Raw genomic sequence first — 23,905 nt, 5'->3', positions numbered from 1 at the left:
AAAATTTAGTGTAACAGTAAAATGAAGCAGGTTGCCACTGACGTACTCTCCCACTGGACAAAACGGGATACATTACAAAAATCACCTTTTATACTTTTTATTTTTTTATTTATTGGTAAAGATTTTAATATTTGTCTTTTTTTAAATTTTTCAGAAATCACCTTTTAAAGGATTCGGAGAGCTATAAAAACAAGGAGTAGGTGGACTAAAAGTACAAAAAAGGAAAAATTGACTTGATAATGGTCAACCCTTTGTTTATCTGGGGCAGGCTGTGGATCAGGCTTGGTTCAGGCAGAGGGCTTCTGCTTGGGGACAGAAGTCAGCAACCTTTTGGCAGTTGTATAGTGCTATAATGACAAATTGAAACATTAAAGGGTCTTAAATGCATACAGTTTTCACCTTGGGCTATTTTCATGCTTCTGTGGCTGCACAAGAAAGTGGGGAGCTAGCACAAAAACTTCTAAAAGGCATACTGAAATCTCTTTCAGTTGCACAGTGCTGCCAGGGAGGAGCTCTGCTTCAAACATGGCTGGTTTTCCCTTCAAGATACCTGCCAAAGTTTTGAAGCTGAATGAAGTAGGAGGCTAAAGGGATAAGATGAAAACTTCTGAGGGTCAGAACAGTCTTTTGTTGGCTTCTAGGGCCAAAGAGATCTGTGCTTCTGGAATCTAGGAATAGGAACATACCAGAGTAGATTGAGTCTTACTAACCTTGCAATAGATCTCTGTTCAAGCTCAGTTTCTGATTGGATTGAGTTAATCAGCTAGTCATCCTAATTGACTAATGAACTAAAGAGACTCTCTTTGCCATGGAACCTCTATGGTTTTCTATACACATTGTCTGGCACAATAAAATAATTTCTAGATAGCCCTAGCTGGTTTGGCTCAGTGGATAGAGCATCAGTCTGTGGACTGAAGGGTCCTTGATTTGATTCCAGTCAAGGCAGAAGCCTTGGTTGCAGGCTCAATCCCCAGTAGGGGTCCTGTAGGAGGCAGTTGATTGATGATTCTCATCATTGATGTTTCCATCTCCCTCTCTTCCTCTCTGAAACCAATTAAAAATATATTTAAAAATGAAATAATTTCTAGATATGCAAAGAGGCAAGACTCTATGGCAATTTAGAGGAAAAATACATATGGATCCACAGATGTTGCTGATATTGAAGTTAGCAGATATGAACTCTAAAATATGTTCTATAATATATTCAAAATAGAGGAAAAGGACAAAACATAAAAAGATGGAAAATTGAAAACAATTGGAATCTAAATAATCATATAGAAAGCTTAGAACTGAAAAGTAATATCTGAAATTAAAAACTCAGTTTATGAAAAAACAACAACTCAGTTTATGAATTTAGCAGCAAAGGGACATAACAGAATGTAGGATTAGTGAATTGGGATATGGGTCAATTAAAAATACTCAAGCCCTAGCCGGCTTGGCTCAGTGGATAGAGCGTCAGTCTGCGGACCGAAGGGTCCCAGGTTCGATTCCGGCCAAGGGCACATGCCTGGGTTGCGGGCTCGATCCCCAGTGCGGGGCGTGCAGGAGGCAGCCAATCAATGATTCTCTTTCATCATTGATGTTTCTATCTCTCTCTCCTTCTCCGTTCCTCTCTGAAATCAATAAAGAAATATATATATTAAAAAAAAATACTCAAACTGAAGCAGAGAGAGAAAAGATGGAAAAAAGATTTGAGTAAAAGAGATATGTAAGACATACTCAAATGGTTTAACATTTATGTCATTGAAATCCTGGAAGAAAAGGAGCATGAGGCAAAAGCAATATTTGAAGAGGTAATAGTTGAGAATGTATCAAAAATGGTGAAAGATACCAACTCAGAAGTTCAAGAATCTCAGAAAACTCTAAGGGAAAAAAAATAGGAAACCGCACTTATTCACATCATGGAAAAACAGCTGATAAAGCCAAAGCCAATTAGAAAAGCTTAAAAGTGGTTGGGGAAGAAAGATACATTACCTTCAACAGAGCAATAGTGTGTAACTGATGGCTAAGTCTTAGCAGAAATAATTGAAACCAGAAAGCAATGGAATTCCATCTTTAAACTACTTCATGGTACCAAAATTCCAAGGTTGCAGGATTGATCATTGGTCAAAGCACATATAAGAATCAACCGATGAATGCATAAATAAGTGAAACAACAAATTGATTTCTCTCCGTCAAAATAGTAAATAAAAAAATAAAGGTGACGACATCTTCTGACGAAGATTAATCAAATTCATTGCCTGCAGGCCTACTCTGAAATATTAAAGGGATTTCTTCAGGCAGGAACAAAATGATACTATATGGAAACATGAAAATGCAGGAGGGAATGAAGAACAAGAAAAGGTATAGTCAGTAAATACGCAGAAATAAATATTTCTCAAAACAATTGTCATGTCTTAAGTTTAAATTATTTGTAGAATTTAATGCATGAAAATGGGGATTGGCATAACCAAGATGGTGGAGCAGGAGACCCAAGCCTCTGTCCCCCAAACGAAAACAGCTCTGGGAGAGCTCAGGAATCCATTTAAGGAGCTTCAGCAACACAGTGGACCATAAAACCTGAGAATATCTGCATTAAAAAGGGTAGGAAGAATAGTTTAATTTTGCCTGCATCATCCCAGTGCCTGGTCAGCACTGCTCAGAGCTCCCTGACAGAAGATCACCTTGCTGGGGAAAGGAAAACAGGGTGAGCAATGAGCTTCCCTAGCCTTTCAGGACACTGCACAAAAGACCCACTTTGGTTTCACCCCTCCCAGAAACAGGCATGGCTGAGACATCTAGAGATGGCTAGGGATAAGGAAGAAGGCCAGGGACTACCAGTGTTAGCCATGTGGTGGGAGTGAATATTGTTTCCAGGGCCTGGTCTGCAGAGGACCCTAGCAGCCTTTGTCACTGAGGACCCCAATAAGCCTTATAAATGCTGTGGACCCCTGCAGCTTTCATCACTGAGTACCTTATCACTGACCCCAGCAGACTGCTCTACAGAATATCTAAGCAGCTTTTGCCACTGAGGAAACCAACTGCCAGCACAGCCTCTGCAGATCCTATCCAGCTCTTACCACTGAGGGCCCCACAGGTTTTGCATTTGCAGACACCAGCTGCCTAATTCCCACCCCTTACCCCTTTTATTCTCCTCAGCCATCATGCTGCAGAACCCCAGGATTGCACTGCCAACCAGACACGGACTCAGTGGCTGTGTGGACGCATAATGCCAGCTTAGATCTATGTGGCCAACCTGCCACTACCATGCACATAACTGTAGTTACCCCCTGTAGGTGCATGAGTTCAGGCCCAGCACCTGCTTGTATGCCTGGATACAGCCCAACTCCTGTCACATGACTCCACTGCCATGCACATTCCCATAGATAACCACTACAGCCATGTATCTGCATGGACCTGGTACCTATATCTAGTGTCCACAACTGAGCATGTGCACACTGCCAGGCAACCTTAAAGACCCTAACATCCATTGTAGCCACCATAGACACCCTGAAGCTCTCACCACAAAGGGTCATTCAGTTGTCAATGTGGAAAACAGCTTCCTGAGCCAATGAAACACCATGGCCCCACCCTCCAGACCTGATGCCCCTACTACACTAGGCACCCTACACCACTAGACCGAGGGCCACGGCATGCTTCAGCATGCCATGATGCACAGGTGAAGGTTTTTTCTTACTAAACCCTGTCCGTAAATCTGGAAGAGGTTTGAGCCTGCCCTAGCCAATTTGGCTCCGTGGATAAGAGCTTTGGCCTGTGGACCAAAGGGTCCTGGGTTTGATGCCAGTCAAGGCTTTGGTTGCAGGCTCCTCCCTGGTCAGGGCTCATGCAGGAGGCAACCAATCCATGTGTTTCTCTCACATCGATGTTTTTGTCTTTCCCTCTCTCCCACTCTCTCTAAAAGATCAATGAAAAAAATATCGGAGAAACCAAGATGGCGGCATAGGTAAGCACCTAAACTGCTGCCCCGCACAACAATTTCAAAACTATAACTAAAAGACAGAATGGACACCATCCAGAACCACAGGAAAGCTGGCTGAGTGGAAATTCTACAACTAGAAGGAAAGAGGAAAGCTCACGGAGAAGGAGCGGCAAAGGGCTGAGGTACAGAGACTCACATGCAGAGAGGAAGGGCAGCGGAGTGCCTGGCTGGCTTTCTTAGGCGGGAGGGGGAAGGAAGCCCCCGACTGCACTGAACCCCAGTTCCGACTGCACTGAACCTCAGTTCCGGGTGAAACCCTGTGGACCCAGGCTCATACAGGGGGAGTTTGGACTGTCAGGTAGAGAGAAAGGCACACGGAGACTCGGAGACTCAGGGGAGCCGCGGCGGCAGGGGCCTGGAGGCACAAGTGCGCACAAAGACTGACTGCGGAGGTTACCACAGGCTATCCCTAGTGGAAGGGAGTCAGAAGCTCCTGACGGCACTGAACCCCAGTTCCGACTGCACTGAACCACAGTTCCGGGCGAGCCCCTGGGGACCCACGCTCTTACGGGGTAACTCTGGACTGTAAGGCGGAAACTCGGGAACCGTGGAAGGCAGAAGTCTGGAGACTCGCGCGCAAGGGCAGGGCTGACGGGAAGCCAAGACTGTCTGCTCCGCCCTGAGACTCCACCCCTTCCAAGCTGAGCACAGAGGCTTTTGGAATCTGGCAAGGCTAATCCTATAAGTCTGTCTCCAGCACTGAAAATCTCCCAGTGTAGACACAGCTGATCCTCACAGCCAACTGGCCTGCAGGTCAATTCCTCCCAGTGATACCAACAACAATCAAGACTTAACTACAACAAGGCTGTACACACAGTCCACAAAGGGGTGCACCAAGAGTGTTCACCTCAGGGTAACTGGGGAGGCCGACCCACTGGGCCATATAGGAAACCTAGCACACAAAGCTACCCTACCAACTCAGGGAAGCAGTGAAAAATGGGGAGACGAAGAAACAGATCACAAATGAAAGAAATGGAGGAAAACAAACGACTGGATATAGAATTCAAAACCACAGTTATAAGGCTTTTCAATAATATCCTAGAAAAGGTCAATAAATATAATGAGACCTTCGAAGATATGAAAAAGGACCAACTAAAAATTAAAGATACACTGACTGAAATAAAAAATATTATACAGAGACCCAACAGCAGACTAGAGGAATGCAAGAATCAAGTTAAAGATTTGAAATACAGAGAAGCAAAAAACACTCAACTGGAAAAGCAAAAAGAAAAAAGAATCCAAAAAGTTGAAGATAGTGTAAGAAGCCTCTGGGACAACTTCAAGCGTACCAACATCAGAATTATGGGGGTGCCAGAAGAAGAGAGAGAGCAAGATACTGAAAACCTATTGGAAGAAATAATGACAGAAAACTTCCCCGACCTGCTGAAAGAAATAGACTTACAAATCCAGGAAGCTCACAGAACCCCAAACAAAAGGAATCCAAAGAGGACCACACCAAGGCACATCATAATTAAAATGCGAAGAGCAAAAGACAAAGAGAGAATATTAAAAGCAACAAGAGAGAAACAGTTAATTACCTACAAGGGAGCACCCATATGATTGTCAGCTGATTTCTCAACAGAAACTATGCAGGCCAGATGGGAGCGGCAAGAAATATTCAAAGTGATGAACAGCAAGAACCTACAACCAAGACTACTCTACACAGCAAAGCTATTATTCAGAATGGAAGGTCAGATAAAGAGCTTCACAGATAAGAAAAAGCTAAAGGAGTTCATCACCACCAAACCAGTATTATATGAAATGCTGAAAGGTATTCTTTAAGAAGAGGAAGAAGAAGAAAAAGGTAAAGATAAAAATTATGAACAACAAATACATATCTATCAACAAGTGAACCTAAAAATCAAGTGAATTAAAAATCTGAGGAACAGAATAAACTGGTGCATATAATAGAATCAGGGGCATAGAAAGGGAGTGGACTGATAATTCTCAGGGGGCAAGGGGTATGGGGGGTGCAGGAAGAGACTGGACAAAAATCATACACCTATGGATGAGGACAGTGTGGAGGGAGGTAAGGGCAAAGGGTGGGGTGGGAACCGGGTGGAGGGGAGCTATGGGGGGAAAAAGGAGAAACAATTGTAATAATTGAACAATAAAGTTTTATTAAATTAAAAAAATATATATCCTTGGGTGAGGATTAACTGGAAAAAAAAAAAAGCTTTGAGCCTGAACTATATTTCAAATGGACCTAACAGTTTTATATATAACAGGAGCAGAATAAACATTCTCAAGGGCTCATGAAACATTCTCCATATGTTAGCTGAAAAACAAGTCTTAACAAATTCAAGAAGACTGAAATAATATCAAGTATTTTTTACAACTACAATGGTATAAGACAAAAAAATCAATAACAGGAGGAAATCTTGAAAATTCACAAATATGTGGAGCTTAACACACTCATGAACAACCAATGGATCAAAGAAGAAATCAAAAGGGCAATCAGAAAATAGCGAGACAAATGAAAATGGAAACACAATATACAAAAATTTATGGGATGTAGTAAAAGTAGTGCTAAGAGGTAAGTTTATAGCAATAAATGCCTACATTAAGAAAAAAATAACCTGGCTGGCATGGCCTACAAATCAGGAGGTCATGGTTCAATTCCTGGTCAGGGCCTATGCCTGGGTTGTGGGCTCAATTTCCAGTGTGGGGTGTGCAGGAGGCAGCCAATCAATGTTTCTCTCTCATCATTGATGTTTCTCTCTCTCCCTCTCCCTTCCTCTCTGAAATCAATCTATATGTATATAAATTGGATGCAAGTATGTAGTTGGGTGATATTCTTTTTTTGTTTGTTTGTTTTGTGTGTGCAACATTCCTGGAAGCACTGCAATACCAGGTCGATGTGTGGACTGGCTGGTTGGGTGATATTCTTGAATGCAGCCAAAGAGTAAAAGAAAAAAAAAAGGTTTCAAAACAAAGTTTTTAAAAAATAAGAAAAAATAAAGATATCAAAAAACAATTTTACACCTTAAGGAACTAAAATCAGCATCAAAAGTTTGGCAGACAACTTTCAATAGATCTGGTCTGAACATCTTGGGAAAGCTTTCTCATCAGGTCAACAGATGGCATGTAAGTTCTGTCAGGTTTTGGTACTTTCTTCAGAGTGTCACATGAATCCAAGAGTCTATTCCCTGAAGTTTGATGGCACAAAGATTGGTTAGTAGTCACAAAGGTTGGACAGTAGTAAGTGATATGAACCTTTCTAGCAAAGTTGAATAGAGTCTTTTTGGAGGTGTCTTTTCCAATAAATGAAATCTCCAGGTTGCAAACTTGTCTCACTGGAACATACTGTGAAAAGATTGCTCTACCAGACCATAGTTAATTTTGATAGAAGCAATTTATCCTTTACAATAATGAAGTATATCTCTTCTTTTCAGCTGTGGATCTGTGGATCAAATGAGGCAGGAGTTCGCTAGAAGGACAATGGAAAACATCTGGCTTGTTTTAAGCAAGGCGATGGTATGATCTGGCTACCATTTGGAGAGTGGGTTAGAAGGAACAATACAAAGCAGGCAGAGTTAGGAAGTTGCCACAGTAATCCAGGTGAAAGATGTGGCCAGGACAAGGTAGTGGCAAAGCCAATGAATGGAAGTGAGAAATATTTTAGCACTCAAAATGACAGAACATGGTGATGGGATTGCCTGTCAAGGCAGATATTGAATGGAGTGCCTGTGGTAGGTGGTGTCCTTGAAACTGATAATCATTGTCCTATAAAATCTATTGAACTCCTTTAGTTATGTAAATATAAGTGGAGAGTGCACCCATTATCCAATGTGGGAAAATATACTGAAAGTCTATACCTGCTTCCCAAGATTCAAAGTTCGGGAGACCTATAAACATAGGCTAGAAAGACATCTGAAAACTAGTGGTGTAGATGGGCAATCAGAACTGGTAAATACAATGACTGAAAAAGGGGACTGCTGAACAGGGACCAAGACAAGGGTTTTGGAATTTATGGAGGAGAGTTCTCCTTATGGAGCAGGGATTGGGCAAAGTCTGTGGCTGGTGCTGGCGGCTTCTCCAGGTTATTGTATTATATGGTGTTGCAGCCTGAGATGGGTTCTTGACTAGACTTTCCAGATCATTCCACTTTACAGGACTTGTTGACAATAGGAGAATTGTGTGAGAATTCTGTCAGCAGTTCCCTAGTTGATTCTCTACTTGGTGGTTGTATGAAGAACCAAGACCATCCTTCCCATCCTGATGCCAACCTTTGGATTGGGTAGTGCCTGGAGGTCATGGTAAATTATGGGGAGATGTGAGATAGAGGCATGCCATGGACATGCTGCTACCAGATGGGGTAGAGCCTTGAATATATATAATTGTTCATATTTTTATTGTCCTCGTGATGGGGAAACGGGTGATACTGGTTCTTATTGGGTGTTAGGAGTGAAAGAGAAGGATAAGTCAAGGATGTTTTTCAGGATTTTGTTTTGGGATCTGAGTCAACAATGACACTATTCTCAGACTTGTGGAATTAGTTTCCTGTCCCTGTCTTCCACTTGGCTAGGCTTTTATGTCTCTATCCAGACACCACACAATAACTAACATTTGCATAGTACTTTACCATTTATCAGGATCTTTCACATATAATTGTAGTGATGCTTTCCAAAGCCCTGAGAATTCCACTAGACAGTCCACCATTTCTCTTTTTTATGATAAGAAGATTGAAGCTCAGAGGTGAAGTGAGTTGCTCAAGATAGTACAGCTAATAAGAATTCCAGTTCTACATCCAGTTCTTATAATTCAGTCGTTTGCTTGTTCATTTATATATCCATTCTTTATTTCTTATACAAATATTTATTGGGTACTTCCTAGATCAGATTTCTCCAAGTGTGTAGAGGTATTGTAAGGGCACAGAGAACTCCATATGAACCAGCTCCATTTTCCTACAGGTGGGGTTTCAACTGGCACATGGATGATGTGTAGGAGACATCAGGTGGAGGGGAAAGAAAGACACTCCAGGAAACTGCTTTTTCTTTTCTTTTTTTTTTTAAGATAGTGTGAGTCTTTTTCTCTTTTTAAATGTATTTTTATGGTTTCAGAGAGGAAAGGAGAGGGAGAGAGAGATAGAAACATCAATGATAAAAGAGAATCATTGATTGGCTGCCTCCTGCACGCCCCACACTGGGGGTTGAGCCTGCAACCCAGGCATGTGTCCTTGACTGAAATGAATCCGGGACCCTTCAGACTTTAGGCCAATGCTCTAACCATTGAGCAAAACACTGGCTAGGACAGAAAATGCTTTTTCTTATTGCATGTTCCATGGTTTTCTGATTTCAGAATCTTGAATGTTACTGAGAGAAGTGTAAAGTTAATGAGGTTGAGTTCTACCTTTTATTAAAAAAATTGGGAAGAATAAAATACAGACTGAATTGAGGGAGAGCATGGTTTTATGCAAATGGTTATACTTCATGAATAAATTTTTCCTTTAAAGGCCTTTTTTTATGTCAACTATTCAATAAAAGGAATTATGTTTCTAAGATGGGTAATTTTCTCTCTTGTATTTTACAATTTGAGCCCAGAATACTAAACATTCCTTGAAATTAGGGTACATAGAAGTTTCATAACTAACAAAAGTAAAATCATAATTGTTCATCAGGGTAGCATAAAAATCTATCATTAGGACAGGTGAAAATATGGTGGTCCTTTTGATCTTTAATGGAAAATTTTGTGACATTGCTATGGAAAGAGAAGTTACAAAGTTAGATCTTTCTATCCGAATTCAATTTGGACACTGCTTCTTTTAAAAGTTACATGGTATAAAATGTCATCCATTCATATTGAACTGAATGTCCTCTGAATTTTCTTGCATCCTCATGTATATATTTATTTTATACCTCCACTCCTATCTCTTTGCAGCAGCTGATGGAAGGCAGACCAACACCAACTTCCTGCCCCAAAGCCCTGCTCTGCCTCCAGCACCATCACACTATAAATGGGAAGATTTCTCCATCATTCCAACTGTACCTCGCCCCATCTTTTCTTTTCCCTTTAAGGTATGAATCTCGTTACCTTGCTGTTTGTTAATAAAAGTAAGATCTTCCTTGAAGAACATTTTTAGAAATGGCAAATGAAACTTCTAGGGAATATAATAAAATTTTGACCGATCTATCTCAAAGGCCATAACCCTGTGAGTAACACTGTGCATAACTCCTACTCCAAGCATGTCAAACTCGCGGCCCACGGGCCACATGCAGCCCACAATGAATATTTTTGCAGTTCAGCCAATATAACAGTTTGTAAGAAAAATTTTAATAAAAATTTCGTAACTTAGTTTTTACAATATCCTGTTATACATAATTATTAACAAACTACAATGTTCGCTAATGACTGATTACTATAATTGTGTTGCATTCATTTCCCTTATGCACCTTACAGGCAGGCACACCATTTCTCTCCACTAATACTAGCAGCGAATATTTTAGAGCCCATGGCCACGTCATTAGTCTTCGACTGACTTGCTTGGTGTGCACAACAGGAAATATTTCGCTTTTGGAGAACAAGAAAAATAGGTTTATTTGTGTTACACTTACTAATTTGTGCAGTTATTCAGTGTCTGGTAAGTTAATGTTCAAGAAAAAATATTAATATTAATTTTTATTAAAATGTTCTATTATTTTATGATAATGATGACTCCTGTATTTCAGCCTTTTGTATTCAGCATGTCTCTATCTAAATAAACGTACATTTCTATGAAAATGGAAGCTTTTGTTTTTTTGCGGCCACAGAAACTTAAACCTTGCTTATTTGGCCCGTGTTAGCCTTTGAGTTTGACATGCTTGGCCTACTCTATTGTGGTTTAAGACAGAGACCTTGCTGCAGGCAGAGGCTTCTGAGGTTCAGTCCTGGCTGTGACCCTAGCAGTGCACTCTTCCAGGAAGGCCCATGTCCCTTGTATCTAGAATGCGAACTCCTAGGTCTTTGTCTCAATAAATGTTAGTTGAGTGAATGAAGTCATAGAGCAAACACCTAACCTGTATGATTCAGTCTCTTTCCAACCTGGAGGCATTACTTTGAAGGCTTCTCTGTCTCTAGAAATGTATTGTTATTGGGATGGCCCATGTCTTGTCACTGTACATATCTTCCAGGGTGATCTCACTCATTGAAATGGCTTGACCTATCATCTCTTTATTGGTAAATCCTAAGTTTAAATTTTATAGCATCTCTCTCCATTCTTTTCTCCCCCCTCCCTTCCTATCCACTTCTCTCTTCTATTCTTTTATGTCCCCCATAATAATAGACCCTTTACATTCCCAAGAATATTTCAAGGGCTACCTCAATAACCCTTGAACTCCTGAAAACCAGAGTGGAAATATAATTTTCCCTGTTAAATGCCTGTAGAAGAGAGTATAGAGAATAAACAAATACAAAATATAGACTTAAAACACAAAACCAGCAAACAAAAACCAGGTCTCTGTGTTCTTTAGCGAGACCTCTTCTTTGGTGTCCTATCTAATCTTCAGTTTTGTCAGTTCTTGCATCCAACTAACAGCCTCTTGGATCATTGACTCCCCCTCATTTCTCCTTCCCTCCTCCAGTTTCAGTTCTTATTTTTTCACATTTTATTTACTACAATAAAACTGTCCATTGGTCTCCCTGATTTCCCCCCCTCTATTTTGTTGTACATTAGTCTTCTTAGAAATCTATTCTTGTCTTGATATCTCATTCTTTCTTTTTTTTTCCTTTCCTTCTTTCTTGGTGGATAGTATAAGTGGCTCCACTTTGTGTATGAGCCCATATTCTGCCATACAAGGGCTTTATGTCACCTGACAACCCTGCTTCCCACCTCTAAAACCCACCCCTAGACCTGTTAGCCTAATGCATAGCCACTAGCCACATGTGTGATTAAAACCTTGAAATTTGTCCTGAAGGCCTGAGGAATTGAATATTTCATTTATGTAATTTTAATGGATTGCACTTAAATTTAAAAACTGAAGGAATTTTGTTAATGTGGATGCGAATATTAACAAAATGATTTGGGGCATTTGATTCATTACTGTAAGACATTTAGATCATATTTGGAACAACTTGGGTATGTGAGTTCATCCTTTCAATTGTAAGTTTTATAAATCTAAATTCAGACCAAATGCCAGTATTTCTGATGAATTTAGCATCCAAATTAAGATATGCTGTGTGAAATGCACATTAGCTTTCAGAGACTTAGTATGAGTAAAATAATGTAAAATATCTCAATAATTATTGTGTATTGAGTACATATTGAAATAATAACATTTTGGATATACTGATTTACATAAAATGTATTTTAAAATGAATTAAATTGGTTGCTTCTGCTTTCTAATGGGGTTACTAGAAAATTTCAAGTTACATATGTGGCACATATTATATTTCTATGAGACTACTATTTTAGAATAATTGGACCATTTTCCTATTCTCTCCTCCCTTCAACTTAGATTTTTTTCAGGACAGGCTAAATTTTTAATATTTCACATACCCCCCTCATCTTCATAAATAACTCATACTTGTCAGATAACCTGTTAACATGAATGGCTTAGAAAATGTGATCCAAGCTTTGCCCCACTCTAGTGTTTTCTAATGTTTTTCTCCCTCCTTTGACACATTTACCATATCTAAACTACTATTTTTTGAGCAATATAAAGGCTCAGTAAGGATTAATAAAACTAGGGCTTCAGCTTCAATTCTGACTCCCTGGGCACCTGGCCTTGGACAAGTGCACTTCACCTTTCGGGGACTGACTTTCTGCATCTAGAAAATAGATTAGGTAATCTCTAAGGTATATTGCAAATCACATATTTTATAAGTCTATGATGGAAATCTTTCTCAAATGCCTTACACACTACTCCAAATTTTTAAAAATAGAACATGCTGAATAGAAATTAGCATTTAAAAAAATGTCAAAGTCATTACTAGGGATGTCAATTATTATACACTGACAGTGTAATGCAGCTAAGGGGTTATTGTGATGTGTGTGGCTGCTTACTTTTCAGAGCATGTGGTTTTTATTTTTTAATTAATGTCTGCCTTTTAATTTCCTCTTTTGATGTCAGACTGTCCGCAGTCAATGATTGCTGACGCTAGCCCTGCCTATATTAATAGCTTCTGTGTCTTCATCTCACCTAGTTTAGGACTTCTAACCTAAGATGATGGGGGGAAGCCCAGTAATGTTAAGCTTGTTTGACTTATGTCTGAAATTGGTCATCTAGTCACTCAGCAGCCATTTATTGGGTTCCTGCACCTGTGTGCAAGGCACAAGATGGTGCAGGAGGTGAAGAAGAAATAATTTATAAGCCATCCTAATAACCTTGGGAGATGTCACAATTTTAAAAGTATGTAAACTTTAGTGCAGGGCTTCTGCAGGCCTTTTTCTTCACTTCTCAGTTTCTGGTCCCTTTGCTGGTGGCTAAATTTCCCAGGCAAATCATCTATAGATAATAGAGGGCTTAATAATAATAATGGTTGCCCTAACCGGTTTGGCTCAGTGGATAGAGCGTCAGCCTGCGGACTCAAGGGTCCCAGGTTCGATTTCAATCAAGGGCATGTACCTTGGCTGTGGGCACATCCCCAGTAGGAGGTGTGCAGGAGGCAGCTGATTGATGTTTCTCTCTCATCAATGTTTCTAACTCTCTCTCTCTCTCTCTCTCTCTCTCTCTCTCTCTCTCTCTCTCCCCCTCTCCCTTCCTCTCTGTAAAAAAAATCAATAAAAATAATAATAATATTTAATCAACACAGTGAGGAATTCTCACAGGAATATTCAAAGGGACAAGTGGAACAGAACAGAAAGTCTGGAAGTAGACTCCATTTATATATAGGACTTGGGCATATACAGAAGTAGTTTTTCAAAACAGAGAGAAAAGGATGGATTATTTAGGGTCTCATTTAATTCCTACAATAAGCTTGTGAGCCAGGTAACATTGTTCTCCCATTCTAGAGATAAGGTAAAAGGAGAGTCAGAGATCTGCCCAAAGTACCAGTGGTAGATCTGGGGGGAGAAAATGTATTTTATTATCTTTGGTCTATTTCTGCCAGTGCTTAATAATGGGTCATTTCATGTGTAAAATGGCCTGAACCCTGCCTAGTGGTCAAAGGAAGCAAATAAAAAAGTGGTTCTTAAACAGGAGTAATTTCACCCCCCAGTGTAAAATGTAGGGAGATGTTTTTGGTTTTGACAAATAGAGTGGAAGGCTGCTTTTGTCATCTAGTGGGTAGAAACCAGGGATATTTTTAAATATCCTGCAATATAGGACAGTCCCCCAAGAATGATCTGACACTAAATGTCAATAGTGCCAAGATTGAAAAACCTTATCGTATATAATAAAAGCCTAATATGCTAAGTGTCTGGTCGACCAGTCGTCCGTTCAACCAATCAAAGTGTAATATGCTAATGATATGCTAGGGCCACTCAACTGCTCGCTATGACGTGCACTGACCACCAGGGGCAGACAGTCTACCGGTTGACCAGTCACTATGATGTGCACTGACCACCAGGGGGCAAACACTCCGACTAGTAGGTTAGCTTGCTGCTGGGGTCCGGCCAATTGGGACTGAGCGAGATGGACCGGACACACTCTGGAGCCCTCCCTTGGTCCCTTCCTGGCTGGCCAACCTCCCGCGTCCCTCCCCGGCCTTGATCGTGCACAGGTAGGGTCCCTTGGCCTGGCCTGTGCCCTCTCGCAATCCCTGGACCCCTCAGGGGATGTTGGAAAGCTGGTTTTGGCCTGATCCAGCAGGTCAGGCCAAGGGACCCCACCGGTGCACGAATTCATGCACTGGGCCTCTAGTAACAGATAAAAGAAAGCTCTTAGTCCTTTATTAGTAATGTGGGTTGGATTAAAATAATTTATTTGAAGTCCAATTTTTTTCTTCATCACACCATACTAAAGCAATGAACAAATGGGAGGAAGGTGGGAAAAGCTACTGATGCTTGAAACCTCTTCATTTTATCTTTCTTATGGGAATACAGGGAAAATCTAAAGATTTGCTACATATCTATAGTAGAAATAATTAACGTTTGCCATCAAGATTTCTGATCCTTTTTTTGGGGGGCAAGGGCATATGCCCTCTTGAAGTTAAGGGCAGTCATGTGACTGAAATGTGAGTTATGCATGAAAGCCAGTTCCTGATTTTCCGTGCTTTCTTCCTAGGCCACAGCAACCGTGGGAGTGTATGTTGGAATGGAGAAACCATCAAACCTAAACAATGTGGACCCTGTGCCTATTCATGGAGATCAGCAATTCTGCCTAGTCTCCCAGATCTGCTAACAACATTGTATGAGTAAGAAATTACCTTTTGTTATGCTACACCACTGATAATTTTAGATTATTACTGTGGTGCTCTCTAAATTATCCTGTCTAATACATCCAAGTTAATTAGCAAGGACTTTGGAATTCTTGAACACCCAAAATTTCTAGGGTGTTGCTTCTGCCTTGGGAATTAGGATATAGTAATATGTCACATACATACTCCTTTACACTGCTTTCTCAAATTCTGATTAGCACTGAGGTCCTAGAAAGATGTTCATCTCTATAAAATTCCAGTGTCCCTGAAGTAAGCACCAAATGTTCTCACATATAATTGTTGGGACTGTGTGTGAAGGAATATGTTTTTAGGCTTTGGAAATATCTTTTATGTCTGAAATTATTTTTGTTGGCATTAAAATATGTCCTTAATGGTGACATCCCAAGCTTGATGACTTTTACCTGCTTATTATATAAATTCTATTATGTAATATATGATATAAATATTATTTAGTTTCCTGAATTTCTAAATTAGAAATTGTGAAAATTCTACAACAGCGGTAAGCAACCTCTCCCTCTTCTCTTCCACACACTTTACTCTCTCTTTGTCCCTAATTTGAATCAATACCATGTCATTATTTCTGTGACCTGTTGGAAACAGTATACCTATTTTTTTTTTGTAAGTTAAGGATCCAGAGACCCAAGACCAATCTTTTAAAGTTGTCACTAGTTATCTTATAACATTACTTTACACCTGCAATCCAATGTGATTTTTACCAACCCCTTTCTGTAAGTGTATCTATTTTAACTAGCATATTTATTGCTGCGTTTATTTGCTTACTCCAAAGTATTTATTTACTTTATAGCAATCCTATAACGTCATTGAATGATTTCCAACTATAACCTAAGGGTCAGCTGCCTAGAAGTCCCTAGTTCTTTCTGTCTTATGGGAGTTGTGTCTCCTTTCCCTCTGATGCTTGAAACCTCTTCATATATTTTATGTCTGAAATATAAATATAAATAATGTTCATATTTCTACCCGCATCCTGTTCATGATGGAATCTGATGTCAATTAAACTGCCCTGAGACACAGTCGCTCAGGTAGTAGAAAATTTAAGTTGACAAAGGGACATACAAAAACTACTAAAAAGTCAGGACTGGCCCTGGCTGGTTTTACTCAGTGGATAGAGCATGGGTCTGCGGACTGAAGGGTTGCAGGTTTGGTTCTGCCCGAAGGCATGTACCTTGGTTTCAGGCTCAACACACAGCCCCTGTCGGGCACATGCGGGAGGCAACCAATCAATGTGTCTCTCACATTGATGTTTCTCTCTCACTATCTCTCCCCCTCCTTTCTACTCTTTCTAAAAAATAAATGAAAAAATATCCTCGGGTGAGGATTAACAAAAAAAAAAATTTTTAAAAAAAGGTCAGGACTAGACTTCAGGTGGAATCAGGACTGGAGCTATAAGTTAGAGAAATAGAAGTCTCATCCATTTTGCCAAACTGCAGCCTTTGATTTCTTAGCTCTGTTAAGTGGGGTGGAACTGAGAAGCAGAATCTAGCATTTTACGCCTACTCTACTTCTACAGGGCACCCTGTCAAGATTTGCAGAGGCAGGTAGCTCTTTCACAATCTATAAAGCGATTGAGGTGAGTAATGAACTTGGGAAAAAGAATGAAATCTAATCCATATCAGCAGAATTATATCTTTATCATGCATGCCATGGATGGAAAACAAGCATGATATTTGAAGCCATAAATGTGCTAAATTTTCACTTCTGATGCTTTATTTTTTTTCTTAATATAACTTTACTGATGTCTATATGATGCTCCTCTCCCTCCCCAAAAAACTTGGCAGGAATTTCTTCTTCCTAACATTCCTCCACCTCCAACCACTGTCTCCTCCCTCCCCCCGACACACACACACCCAAAGCATTATTAACAAGTAATTTAACTCAGAAAGGCATTTCAAAATGTAATTTCTTTATTGGTAAAGAAACACATGTGATCATTTTTAAATATTGAATGGTGAAGGGAATTCCCACAGTCTTTCAGACAATAGATTAAACTAGAGTCTTATTCTGCAATAACGTTTGCTGGCACCAAGTTTATTGCTGAAATCTAAGTAGCATCTCTGCTTTGCCCTGGCTGATCTGCACATCTTATCTCTAAGAATAAAAGTCACTCCTTTAAGGGGAACACCAACCTGAATCATTCATAACCAAATCCTCTTGGTGTATAGAAATACAGGATGTCCCAAAAAAATGTATACACACTTTAACAGCTGGTAGCTCAATTTTGAAAATGAAATGTGTTTTAATAAACACTGCCTTTATACTTATTCAAAGTGTGTGTATACATTTTTTGGACATCCTATAGTAGGTTTTTTGGAGTCAAAGACAAATTCATGAGGTCAGCCCCATGGAATGACCAAATAGACTATTTTCCACTAATGCAAACATCTTGGCTCTCAAAATGAAGGTTGGTTGTTGTATACTAAAATGAAGAGAATTTATTCAGGTCTCTGCAGTACCTAGATCAGAAGATACTAGCATAGGTGCCCTAATTTTTCTAGAAATTCTTGTATTCAGTTCATACTAAATCTTTTCTCCTTCTGAAATACATTTCCAAGGACTATGGTAGAAACCACTGCCTGGTGACTTGAAAGGAAAGGATTGACTGACTGAAGGCTTGTACATTTCTTGGGTTGTTTGATTGCACTTCAGCTTAGAAAACAAAAGAAAAGAGACTACCATATCCAGTTATCTGACATGGATAGGCTTTTGGGAACTGAAACTTTAAACAAAACCAATTTGGTGGTAGACTGATTGATATCAACAAGAGTTAAGTTCCTACAGTATAGTTCTGGTCACAAAACCATTACCAAACTTCTAAATAAAGACCCAACACTCCTAATATGAAACATTGAAATAAATGTGAGATATACATACATTTAAGAAAGACAGATAAAAACAGGAAAGGGAGTTCTTTTTCAACCAGCTTATTCCAGTTCAGGGTTGTGGTGGCCAGGGATTCTCGAGACAGTGCAGGGCACAAGGTGGGAACCCACCCTGGACCGGACGCCTGTCCATCTCAGGGCCACTCACACTCACCCACATTCATTCAGACTGTGGCAGTGTAGACACAACAGTTTAGCTCACAATCACATTTCTGGGGTGTGGGAGGAAACCAGAGTCCCCAGGAAAAAAAAACCCAGGCAGACATGAGGACATGAGGAGAATGTGCAAATTCCACAGGCAGTGGCTCCTGTCTGGGATTGATTTTTTTTTTCTCATCAACATTAGAAAGAAATGATGTTGAATGAAAAATATGTTATTTGATGACCTGCTGTACAAGCTTGCATGTAGACAAAGCCTGGCAATGCAGCTTCTCACTCTTCCAAGAGCTAAATAAAACTGCCTGATTAACGGAGCACGAGCTCAGACACTGGAACAACCTATGACAGTTTGGTCCTACAACTTCGGTCCTAGGGATTTGGAAGCCTGTGCTATGGCTCCACCATTTGAGAGCATTTCCAGCAGCGGTGCTTGTGCTCTGGTAATTTCCACTGCTGTGGCTGCTTATTGTGCATATCAAACTGACTGGCAATTAGTGTCTGAGTGTGTAAACAAAACCCATGCAGAATTTAAATCCCTTACTAATGTGTGGTGATGTTTGTCAAGAAAACACTGTTGTTTCTACTCCATTAAATTCTACTTGCAAAAATATTGTTTGGTATTTTTGCAGCCATGCGAGAGGGGAAAAGAGGAAATTAGAGATCAAGGCAGATGTACACAGGCCAAAATAATAAGTACTATAACTTTCACATATGTCTTAAGCCAAGTTTAAATGAAATTATTTGCTTGCATAGTTAATTGAATCTAATTGTTTATTAAATTAAAACATTTATGTCTTGCTTCCCAAGCAGATACAGAATATACATAGGTTCAATGCAAGGGGAGATTTCAGCTAGTTGGTATCTATCTTTGATACTTCCTGTATTTGTTTCCTAGTGCTGTTGTAACAAAGTACCACACAGACAAGGTGGCTTAAAACAGTAGAGATTTATTCTTTCACAGTTCTGGAGGCTAGAAGTCTGAAATCAAGGTGTCAGCAATACCATGCTCTCTCAAACACCCTAAGGGAGGATCTTTCTTTGCTTCTCGCTAACTTCCGGCAGTGGCTGTTAGTCCTTGGCTTTCCTTGGCTTCTAGATGCATCACTCCAATCTCTGCCTCTGTCTTCACATGTCAATTTCCTTATGTATCTCTTCTTTACATGGTGTTTTCTCTTTGCCTTTCAGTCCAGGCTGATAGTGTTTTTGCTGGTATAAAATTCTCTCAAAAATTTGTCAGTTTCCTGGTAAAATTCACAGGAGTTGGATCCATTAGACATGAGCGTCCTCCACAGGTCTTTTCTGGATAATCCCATCTCTGTTCTTGGCTTATGCCAAGGTGGTTGATTGGATCCATAAATCATATCTAAAAAGGCTGAGAATTTTCCAAATCAAGTGCTGGTTTATGTTTGCTTAACAATTCCTTCTCAATTTATCCCTTTCTTTTAACATCTATACTAATAAAAGGGTATTATGCTAATTAGACCGGACGTCTTCCGGAGGTCCTTCTGGACAAAGCCATGGTGGCGGGGCCAAGGCAGAGGCAGTTAGGGGGATCAGGCTGGCAGGGGAGCATTTAGGGGCATCGGCAGAGGTGGTCAGAGGCAATCAGGCAGGCAGGGGAGCAGTTAGGGGCATCTGGGAGGAAGGCAGAGTGGTTAGGGGTAATCAGGCAAGCAGGCAGAGTGGTTAGGGGCGATCAGGCAGGCAGGCAGGTGAGCAGTTAGGAGCCAGCGGTCCCGGATTGTGAGAGGGTTGTCCGACTGCCCCCGAAGGGTCCCAGATTGGAGAGGGTGCAGGCTGGGCTGAGACACCGTCCTCCCCCACCCCGTGCATGAATTTTGTGCACCAGGCCTCTAGTTTTATTCTAAGCAGCAAGTAGAAACCAGGCAATACCTTCCGCATTTTCTTTGGGAATCTCCAAAAATACCCAAGTTTATCACTTACAAGTTCTACTTTCTATAAAACTTTAGGACAATTCAACCAAGTTCTTTGCCATTTTATAACAAATATTGCATTTTTCTCCAGTGTCCAGTAACATTTTCCTCATTTTCTTCTGAGACCTCAATAGAAGCACCTTTAATGTTCATATTTCTACCCGCATCCTGTTCATGATGGTATATGAAATTCTCTGAGATAATAGAAGCTTTCTCTACTGTGTTCCTCACTTCTATCTTAGCCTTTACCAGAATCACCTTCAATGCCCATATTCCTACCAACCATCTATCTCTTCAAGGCAATCTAGGCTTTTTCTGTCAAACTCCTCAAAATTTGCCAAATCCAGACCCATTGCCATATTTTCAGGTATTTGTTATAGCAGCATCCCACTTCCAGGTACCAAAAGTTGTATCAGTCAGGGATCTCCAGAGAAACAGAACTAGTACAATATATACAGATACATTTATCTGTATTCATATTACTATCCATATAAATATGAAGAGATTTGTTTGGAGGAATTGGCTCACATGTTTATAGGTGCTGGCAAGTCCAAAATTTGTGGAGCAGTCTGGCAGTATGGAAACTCAGCCAGGAGTTTATGTTACAGTCTTAAGGCAGAATTTCTTCATCTTTGAGAAGCCTCAGTTTTTGCTCTTAAGGCCTGCAATTGTTTAGATGAGACCCAACCACATTATAGGGTAGTCTCTTTTCCTTAAAGTCAAATGATTGTAGATGTTAATCACACCTATAAAATACCTTCACAGCAACATCTTAATTAGTGTTTGAATAAATAACTGGTCACTATAGCCTGGCTAAGTTGATAAATAAAACTAACCATCATACTTCCAAAGGCAGAGTTGGTCACATTCTGTCATAAATTATCAATAAGTATCTGATCCTTTATAAGCTCAAAATAATGCTTATTTATGCTTTTATTTGTAAGTTTTAAGCTTGATACTTAGCCACGAGTCTCTTGTACAGCAGATCCTCTAATAATGTAATTTCATTATAATGTTGACAAGATGCTCTTGGAACTTAACTCTTGTTTATTTCAATTAGCCTATGGTAAAATTAGTTTCATTATACATTGCTTTGTTTAACATCACAAAACCTATCGATGACATTGAGGACTTACTGTATTTGGTTTATTTTATATCCTTGTTTTGTAATACATATGATTTTGAAAATGTTAGGTATTAAATGCTCTTCTCTTGAGTACTATACCTCTATGTAAAACATAATGCTTATTTTTTTTACATTAAGAAAACTATTTTAAGCTTTAAAATTTCTTTAATGAAGTTGAGTTATCTATCAGAGGAAGTTTTCACATCCACTTGCATGATATGGTGCACCATATCATGCAAATCACAGGGATATGTGCTTGCTCACTAAAGGCTTAAAATATTAAGAGACACAAGAGTGGATGCAGATGATAGAGGAAATGCTTGGAAAATCATGGGAGTTACATCAAGAGCTTTTAAAAATCACAGCCCAATTAAATCAGAAGGTCCAGAGGTAGTAACTAGATGTCAGTATTTGTAAAGCTCCCCAGATACTGTGGTTTAAAAATATAACCACAAATTGTTTGATATTCCTTTCCTTAAGAGGTAAAATTTTCCTCCCTCCTTGAGAGTGGGCTGGACTTCGCGACTTGTTTCTATAAAAAGCATATGGTGGCAGTGATTTCCAAAACTAGGTCATGCAATATTTGAGCCTTTCTCCTGACTTTCTCTCTTGAATCACGTATTTTGGGAGAAGCCAGCTGCCATGGCCATGAGGACACTCAAGCAGCCCTATAGAGAGTTCCATCTTGTAAGGAACTGAGGCCTCCTACAAACAGCTAGCAAGGATCTGAGGCCTTTGTAATGGTTAATTTTATGTGTCAAACTTGTCTAAGCCACAGGGTACCCAGACATTTGGACAAACATTATTCTGGGCATGTCTGTGAAGGTGTTTCTTGATGAGATTAACATTTGAATGGGTAGACTGAGTACAACATAGTGCCGTCCCTAATGATGGGCCTCATCCAATCAATTGGAGACCTGAAAAGAACAACAAGACTAAGAGGGAACTCCTCTTGTTTACATGCTTGAGATGGAACATCAGTCTTTTCTTGCCTTCTTACTTCAATTGAAGCATCTGTTCTTCTGAAGCATGTAATTCATCTTCTTATACACAAGACACATTTTAACAGTGTCCAGAGGATCCTAACAGTCCTTATAACTTCTGTGGGCCATCCACAGTGCTTACCAAGGACTATGAAGTTGTCAATGTTGTGGACTTCGGTAGCCTAAGCTAATGAATAACCACAGCCCCCCAGACCCAGGGTTGCCACACACCCCTGCACCTGGCACTTGGCACCACTACACTCAGGGTCACAGCGTACTCCATCATGTTCCCACCCATAAATGGAAGTCTTTCCTTACTAAAGTCAGATAATAAAGTCTGGAAGAGGTGACTGACTACTTCAAATGTACAGATACCTATCGCAGGCTGTAGGGATCACAAAGAATCAGGGAAACATGACTCCACCAAAGGAACAAAATAAACTTCCGGTAACTGACCTGAAAGAAATGGAGATACAAAAAATTATGTGACAAAAAAATTCAAAATAATTGTTCTAAGGATGCTCAGAGAACTACTAGACAACACTGATTAACAATGGAATGAAATCAGGAAAATAATATAGGAACAAAATTACAAGCTCGGCAAAAAGGATAAAAAGCAAACAAAAAAATCAAACAAATTTTAGAGCTGATAGAAACAATGACTGAACTGAAATTCAATAAAGAGCTTCAACATAGATAGGACCAAAGAGATGAAAGCATCAGTCAGCTCAAAAATAGATCATTTGAAATTATCCAACCAAAGGAACAGAAAGAAAAAGGAATGAAAATAAATGAAGAAAGTCTATGGTCCTTAGCAACAACTTTAAGAGAAACAATGTATGTATCATTGGAAGCTCTGAAGAAAAAGAGGGAAAAAGGGTTATAAAGCTTATTTAAAGAATTAATGGCTGAGAACTTCCAAAACCTAAGGAGAGACTGGGAAATCCAATTACATGAAACTAATAGCACCCCAAGATTTCAATCCAAAACAATCTTCTCCAACACACTCTATACTAAACCATCTAAAATAAAAAACAAAGAGAAAAATTTTATAGCAACAAAAGAAACAATCCTATATAATAAAAGGCTAATATGCAAATCAACCAAACAGCAGAACAACCGGTCGCTATGATGTGCACTGACCACCGGGGGCAGACGCTCAATGCAGGCGCTGCCCCCTGGTGGTCAGTGCACTCCCACAGAGGGAGCGCCGCTTGGCCAGAAGCTGGGCTCATGGCTGGTGAGCACAGTGGCAGTGGCAGCAGCCTCTCCCTCCTCTGCGGCAGCGCTAAGGATGTCCCTGGAGCGGGCCTAAGCCATCAGTTGGATATCCCCCAAGGGCTCCTGGACTGCAAGAGGGTGCAGGCCGGGCTGAGGGACCCCCCGAGTGTATGAATTTTGTGCACCGGGCCTTTAGTTCTTTCATAAAAGGGAACTCCCATAAAGCTATCTATCACAGGATTCCTCAGCAGAAACCTTGCAGGCCAGGGGAGAATGGGATGATATATTCAAAGTGCTGAAAGAAAAACAAA

The 23,905-nt window shown here is 40.1% G+C and overlaps 1 protein-coding gene across 1 annotated transcript in view; it reads left to right on the top strand.

Moving 5' to 3' along the window:
* FANCB (FA complementation group B) overlaps positions 1-22,109 on the top strand; it is a gene marked incomplete at both ends in the record, with an annotated part of 61,672 nt that extends 39,563 nt beyond the window's left edge. The window contains 2 exon segments of the mRNA XM_080652285.1: positions 22,024-22,061; positions 22,065-22,109. Coding sequence (XP_080508411.1) covers positions 22,024-22,061; positions 22,065-22,109 — 83 coding nt within the window.
* Positions 22,110-23,905: the final 1,796 nt, after the last annotated feature.

This window comes from Plecotus auritus, assembly GCF_963455305.1.
Source record: "Plecotus auritus genome assembly, chromosome: X".
Lineage (NCBI taxonomy): Eukaryota > Metazoa > Chordata > Mammalia > Chiroptera > Vespertilionidae > Plecotus > Plecotus auritus.
This window is presented reverse-complemented; position numbering and strand designations above follow the sequence as displayed.